A 7,435-nucleotide genomic window follows, 5' to 3' on the forward strand; every position below is an offset into this window, starting at 1 on the left:
AATTCTGAATCGCTTCTGTCTTGGCCCCTCTCCCACTAATGGGATTGGTGAGAATTATAAACTACTGAGGTCAATATGGTTTGAAGAGTAGCTCTCTGTGTTGGAGCCAAACAGACTTAGATATGAACTCCAGCCTTGCTACTTACAGGTTCCATAGTCTTGAGCAAGTCATTTATCCTCAGTTTTCCCACCTTTCAAAGAGCAATAATAGTAACCCCTTTAAAAAGTTGTTGTAAAGATAATATGTGATCATATATTTAAAGTGTTTACTTAAGTGCCTTGGGCATAGTAGGTGCTCAATAAAAAGAAGTTGTTAATATTTCAAACTGAATATGTAAAGAGCTAATAACACTGTATATACATTAGTCATTAAAACACATAGGTTAACATATATTCATATAAATATACTTTGTGAACACACATAGATAACATAAAAAGAGCTAATTTCAAACACAAGGTGTAACTAATAGTTATAACATTGTTAGTATTCTTTTAGAGAAATTGAAAGGATTTATAATTTTCCAGGAATCATGAGTATATGTCATTTAATATGCATTATATGAAATTTAATTATCCATTCTATAACTTTGATAATATGCTTACTTACCTATTACTAACAGATTTCAAAAGTATTTCTCCATTCCAGATATCACTTACATAAATGCTGAATTATTATTTACAGTGCCCACTACTTTGCTAAGTTTTATTTTTGCCATGCATGTTTGATAAAATCATAACCCTGGATAAATCCAACTATTTGTCACCTGTAAGCCTGAGCCCCTGCCACTAAACGGGTCAAAAGAAAAATGCACATCCATGCTTAGTGACCTCATGTTAATTTTTTTACCATAAACCTCAAGTGGGCCCTTAATGCTGATAGGAAGTTTTACTCTGCCTAACTCACTGATAACTCAACCCCTCTCCCAGTCTCAGAAAACTATTCAGATCTTTTCATCCCTCAATCATCAGCAATTCATCCACCATCCTAATTCTGAAATGATGACCTTACTTCCTACTTTACTGAGAAAATGAAATTAATCCCAGGAGAGCTTGCACAGAGACTATCACCACACCTACCAATCACCATCTTCTGCGCTCACCATACCTCCCCATCCAGTAGCATCTGCACCGACAAGACAGCCTCCTGCCTGATACAGGATGAGCTCTCCATCCTCCTGTCTAAAGCCAGTCCCTCCACCTGTGCTCTAAGATTCATCTCTTCTCACCTACTCAAGAACACTGCAGGACTTCTCCTCTCTTCCTCCAACATCATCATTTTTCACTCTCCACTAAATCACCTGCATCACCATAAAAACAAGCAGTTATTTCTCCCATCTTAAAACATAAAAATCAAAAGGAAATTATCTTTACCCCACTTCGCTTTACCAAATCACCAAGCTCTTTCCTCATCTTTGGATCAAAATTCCTGGAAAAAAAAGTTATCTATATTCAACTGTTTTTTTTTTCAATTCATCTCTTGCCAATCACTTAAACACATACCAATCAGGATTTTGTTCCCCTCACTCCAAAGGAACTTCTCTAGCCAAGGACACTAGCGACCTTCCACTGCCACACGCAGTGTGCAATTTCCTCTTATTTAACCTGTCAGCAGCATTTGGTACACCTGTCACTCACTCCTCCTGATACACTCGCTTTACTTGATTTCTGGTACACCACATCCTCTCCATTCCCTTCTTTCCTCAATGGCCCTTCTGTTTCCTTTGGATAAAGGAAGAAAAAAACTTAATCTTGTCCTTGACCTCTTAATGTTGGAATACACCAGGCTCCACTCTTGGTCCTTTTATCTTCTCTATTCACACCCACTCCCATTGTACTCTCTTGTAGGCTCATGTCAACAACTCCTAAATGTGTACCTTCAGCCAATATATTTCTCCCAAAATCCAGATTCAGCATTCTACTTAGATGTCTTAAAGATACCTCAAGCTCAACATGTCCATACTGAACTCCTTATCTTTTCCCGAAGCTTACTATGTCTATAGCCATCCATTTCAGGTGGTAGCAAAATTATCCTTCAAGTTGCTCAGACCAGAATCCTTAGAGTCATCCTTGACTTTTTCTCTCACATCCAACATTCATCCCTCAAAAAATTCTATTGGTTCTACTTTCAAAATATATCCAGAATCCAACTGTCTCATTACCTTCATTGCTACCATACTAGTCTGAACAAATATTTCTTACCCAGATTGCTGCAATAGCATCTAACAGGACTTTCTGTTTCTACCTTTTTCCCCCTGCATTAGCAACACAGCAGCTAGAGGGATCCCTTAAGACCTAAGTCAGATCGATTGTGTTACTCCTCTATACAAAACCCTGCAATTGGTACCCAGTCAGGGACAGTAAAAACCAAAGTCTTTATATCGGCCTAAAAGGTCCTACATGATGTGACTTCCATTACATCTCTGACATCACATCCTAGTGTTTCCACCATTGTTCCTTTGCTCCAGCCACACTGCTTAATTAATAAATATTTGTTAAACAAATCAATCCCAGTCTCCATGGAGCTCTTGGTCTACTGGGAGAAACAGAGATATATAAAGGATTACAAAAAGAAGGTGGTAATTAAAGCTCTCCTCTATCTCCCATCCTAAACGCTGGCAAGTAAGTGTTGAAGGTTGAGAAATTGGCCAGGGGTGAGTGGTGTAGGAGACCTAGGGAGGAAGCAAGGACATTTCAGGCAGGATGAACATTGCACATGCAAAGACCTAGAGAAATGAATCAGCAGAACATTTGAAGAATTACAAGTAAAGCATCAAAGAATAACATTTGAGATTAGAGGATCTGGATGTGGGAAGTAAACAGAAATACAGTCTATACTTTAGATAGGAATCAGATCATGAAAGACTTTCTATTTGTTTCTTCCCTTACAGCTTTCAATCTACCCTGGGAGTAACTTATTAACCATATATTTTTGATGAACCTCAACAGGGCCAAAGCAACACCTGGAAAGGATTCTGAATTCCCTGAGTTAAAGATACAAAAGAAAAACCCAGAGTCAGATTTAATTTGACAAGGTAAAGGAGTGGGTGTACTATATCAAATTTAATCCGTATAAAATAATCATCTCTGGTAACATTATTTTTCTTGATCTATTGCGTTTAGACTACTTTAGTAAGGCTTGATCTCCCTGTCTATCTAAACACTGATTCACTTACAGTAAGCTTCAGGCTAACATTGCTCTTACTAATACCCAACAAATCCACAAGGTGTTAGTTTCAGACGATTTTGTATAAAAGGTGAACTGAGACTAGACTCAGCCTACAACGTTCCCCAGACAAGGCAGCCAACCACAGGTGAGTCTCAGCATCTATAGTTATCAAGCAGTGACAGTGATTTCTGAAATCTACAGATTTTTCAGGATCTGGAGAACAAATCTAGAGCTTTCCGACTTCTGTTGTGTAGGGAATTTTTGCTTGTCAACCTGGCTTCTTAAATATGGTTAATAATTGTAATCACTGCTAGCAAGCAATTGACTTTACATAGACCATTCACCTGGCCTCTGAAAGAGTCTTGTTTTAAACAATGGCGGGGGTGGAGGGGAGGTTGGGGCAAAAGCAAATGATAATACTTATGAGCTGCTAAAAATGAAGAACTAATTTTGTAATATAGAAGTTTCTTTTTCTTTTTAAATAAAACTAGTCTTTAAAATGATAATCAAGGGACAAATACGATGATTAAAATTACTTGCTTCAGCGTATTCACTTTAAGACAGTCAGCAGTACCACCCTAATCCTTAAACATTGCTTAAATCATTATCTTAGAGTTTTGATCCATAATATGTTCCTACTTTGACAAAAAAGAAATTGAGGAGGAAAATAAGAAGAAATCGTTGTTCAAGAAACGAAGACGTAAAGAAAAGGAGAAAACATTGCTGGAGCAAAATGTGACCGGAGAGGATGGGTAGACCAATTATTTTTGGTTTGGTCAACTTACATAACAATTATAATGCTTTGGTCTTGGTTTCTCATGGGCCTTAATTGTTTGCTTCCCAGCCCAGGATGAAGTTGGTCCAGTTTTGCTTTCTCTTCTGTTGCTGGACAGCAATCTGCTGCAACTGCTGTGAGCTGACCAACATCACCATCACAGTGGAGAAAGAGGAATGTGGCTTCTGCATAAGCATGAACACCACATGGTGTGCGGGCTACTGCTACACCCGGGTAGGTACTTTGCTTTGCTGGAAGTGAGGGTGCTGAGGGTCTGGACGAGGCGGGCTTCATTAATTCCCACTTTATCAATATTCTAAGTTTCCCAAGGAATAGCCATGAGTCCCTTAGCCAGTACTGTCTGTATTATGATTGGGGTTATTTACCATAATATCAGTTAAACATTTGGACTTATATTTGATTAGGATAAATGTAAGAAAGCCTCAGATTTGATCTGATCAATTTAGTAATATGCCAAATCTATATTTTAAATTTTATTTAAAATTTAAAACAATTTTTAAAAATTGTTCTATACTAGATTTTACATAGAGATAAACATACACACATTTAATAATAGAAGAGCTACAATATTCCCCAAAAGCCAATTTCTGTTACTGAAGCCATATCTCTACAATAGAGATAGTACCAAAATATGTTTGCAAACCATATAAAAACACAGCCATGTTATAAAAACTGTCTTATTGGCCCACCTGAATACAAATGTCAACAAGCATCCTGAGAACACAACCAGTCCTTGCAGACTATTAGAACCAAAATGAATCAGCAAACCCACTCACTTCTTTATACCGTTGAGAAAACCAAGCCACAGAGGCATAAAACCACTAGTTTGTGTTCACGCAGCTTCTTTGAATTAATCCAAGTAAAGAAGCAGTTTCTCCTTTTTCTTTTTTTTCCCCTATAGTACCTGGCTATCTATGCAGCATTTCATTCTATAAACTGAAATTGAAAACAGCAAATTTTAACGAAATATACTTTATGGGGTGGTAAATGAGTTTGACCAAACTCCACTTATCATATCTTCCTGGGATACAGACTTGGTGGCATGATATTGAAATAAACAGAAGTGCCAACTTCTTCCCTCAGTGAATTTTTTTTCTCACTAGAAAGTGTTAGAATAAACCTATACTACCAGGATTAAAGTTTTTATATGCAAACCATGTAGGCTTTGAAACTGAGAGCTCTGCAAAATACCCAGCATTTAAGGGGGAAAGATGTCTACAGGACTGTGGAATATTTAAAATCTTCACGATTTTCATGAGCTTTCATGAAAGCTTTCATAGTCATGCTAAGCTAAGCATTAACATTCCACATTATATATTTTTTGACTTTTTATAAATCCTCAGGGACAATGTATTTGGACAATTTTTCTGAGAAATTAAACTTCAGTGTTTTATATTTTATAAATACTCAAGGACAATGTATTTGGAAAAATTTTCTGAGAAATTAAGTTCCATTGTTTTATGGTTCAAGTTGTCATTATAGCTTTAAACTAAGTATAAAAAGTCATTAAAATTTGTCATATTTCCCTTTTCATCATTTTTCTATATTAAAATTCAACTTTCTCTATAGTTGGAGAAATAATTAATATTTTGACATTGACATAAGGAATAGGAAAAGAAATAACTTATATTTTCTGTAAGATTTCCAAAACAATCTGGAAACATGGTATAGCATATAGGTCACTTCTGAGATCATGTTTCCTTGGTTAGGAATTCCACAAGTGAGCTTTAGTGGGTAAACGTTAGAGCAAGCGGTATTCAATCCCTGTCTCATTTTGATTAAGCTAAACAGAAAGTTCCAGAATACTGTAACTTAACTCTCTCTCTCTCCTAAACCACTCAGGATCTAGTGTACAAGGATCCAGCCAGGTCCAACATCCAGAAAACATGTACCTTCAAGGAGCTGAGGTATGAGACGGTCAAAGTGCCTGGCTGTGCTCACCATGCAGACTCCCTGTATACATACCCAGTAGCCTCTGAATGTCACTGTGGCAAGTGTGACAGCGACAGCACTGACTGCACCGTGCGAGGCCTGGGGCCCAGCTACTGCTCGTTCAGTGAAATGAAAGAATAAAGAGCAGTGGACACTTTGAGCTGCCCACCCTTGACCTGAAGGACCAAGACATTCAAGACGTCTGTGTGTACATGTGCCCAGGCTGCAAACCATTGTGGGAGACCACACTGATCCCTGCTCTCCTGCATTAGGGAGCTCCAGGAATGGAGAGTGCTGGGGCCTGGGGCCTGTCACCACCCAACCCTGTATTCTAGGTCTGGTTCCATAAGTTTTATTCGGTCTTACTTAACTTACAGGCATGGGGTTGCTTTCCCATTTAATAATCTTAGAAATCCTCTCAGGCAATCCCTTCCTCTTAGACATAGGGATATGGGCCCAGAGGAAGGAAATGAGCTAAGAGTGGGTGAAAGTACTAAATGTAGCATTCTCCTGCCAGACTCCTGAGCCCTCAAGAGCAGTCCCAGTCTCTTCTTCGTGATTGTAACCTCAATGCCTAACTTCATGACTAGACTTTAATAAGAAACTCAATAATGGCTTCCTTAAGGAAAGTAAGAGCAGAAAGGTAGGGGGTAGGACAACACTGAAAGAGGATGTCTCAGGCTATCTGATGAGGCTGTGCTCAGCAATGCCAGTCAGTCCACGGAAGCGGGGCATCCATTCCAGTTCCGCTTCACCTCTTCTTCTCTGGCACATGGAGGGTGGATGGAGACAGGATGCATCTCTCTGAATTGCTCAGGCAGGTGGTGGTTAACGAGCTCAGGATTTACAAGCTATTACTGCCAACCCCTTTAGTTAAGGGCAAAAGCAAGAAATGTTAATGTGGGCTTGTGGAAATTAGCCCACATCTACTCCATCATTTAAATAAATTGAACAAATGCTGTCAGGCTCCTGCAAAACTCCCTTTGGGAAGTAGGAAAAAAACTACATCGCCCTGCCCTCCAGGCTGGGATCCACACCTTTGGAGAGAGGTGGATTTGAAAGTAGGTTTGAAAGCAATTCTGGCAACTTTATAAGTACATTTGTCTTACCTACAAATACATTTGTGTAAAGAAATAGCTCTTTTAGGAAGAATTAGCCATGAGAAAAAAAAAAAACTGCTGTTTTCTAGAATCCTCTCTATATCAGTCTTTTGTCTATCAATGTTCTCCCAAATCTGTTTCTTTCAAGAGGGTAAATATTGAAACTATTTCATGAGTTGATTTCGAGATGTTACCTCTTTTAGTTACGTACTTGTTTCATCTTCAGATTGTTTATTTAAATCTTATTTTTTTAATAAAGATACTCGCCACCAGAGTCATAGATTTGGATTTTTTTTCCACATAAAAGCAGATGACTAAAATGTCTATATGTTTATAATATTAGTAGAAAGAATCTTACAAAAAAGTTTCTAGTGCATCTGTAATATTTACTTGTCCTGACCTTTGGAGATATTAAAATTAATTTTGTTGCGTTTCTAAAAG

At 38.0% G+C, this 7,435-nt stretch overlaps 1 protein-coding gene across 1 annotated transcript; it reads left to right on the forward strand.

Moving 5' to 3' along the window:
* Nucleotides 1-3,987: 3,987 nt before the first annotated feature.
* Nucleotides 3,988-6,283, forward strand: LOC114887037 (follitropin subunit beta). Its single transcript, XM_029208368.1, has 2 exons — nt 3,988-4,175; nt 5,805-6,283. The coding sequence occupies exons 1-2, from the start codon at nt 4,017-4,019 to the stop codon at nt 6,033-6,035; spliced, it is 390 nt and encodes a 129-aa protein (XP_029064201.1). The 5' UTR covers nt 3,988-4,016; the 3' UTR covers nt 6,036-6,283.
* Nucleotides 6,284-7,435: the final 1,152 nt, after the last annotated feature.

Source organism: Monodon monoceros, unplaced genomic scaffold (assembly GCF_005190385.1).
Source record: "Monodon monoceros isolate NGI ecotype Baffin Bay Population unplaced genomic scaffold, NGI_Narwhal_1 Super_Scaffold_7, whole genome shotgun sequence".
NCBI classification, from domain to species: Eukaryota; Metazoa; Chordata; class Mammalia; order Artiodactyla; family Monodontidae; genus Monodon; species Monodon monoceros.

What these genes read in the sequence shown, in the direction of transcription:
- LOC114887037 (XM_029208368.1), top strand. Translation starts at nt 4,017, where the DNA reads ATGAAGTTGGTCCAGTTTTGCTTTCTCTTCTGTTGCTGGACAGCAATC. An exon ending in CGGGCTACTGCTACACCCGG is followed by an intron (nt 4,176 to 5,804) that starts GTAGGTACTTTG and finishes TAAACCACTCAG; the next exon opens with GATCTAGTGTACAAGGATCC.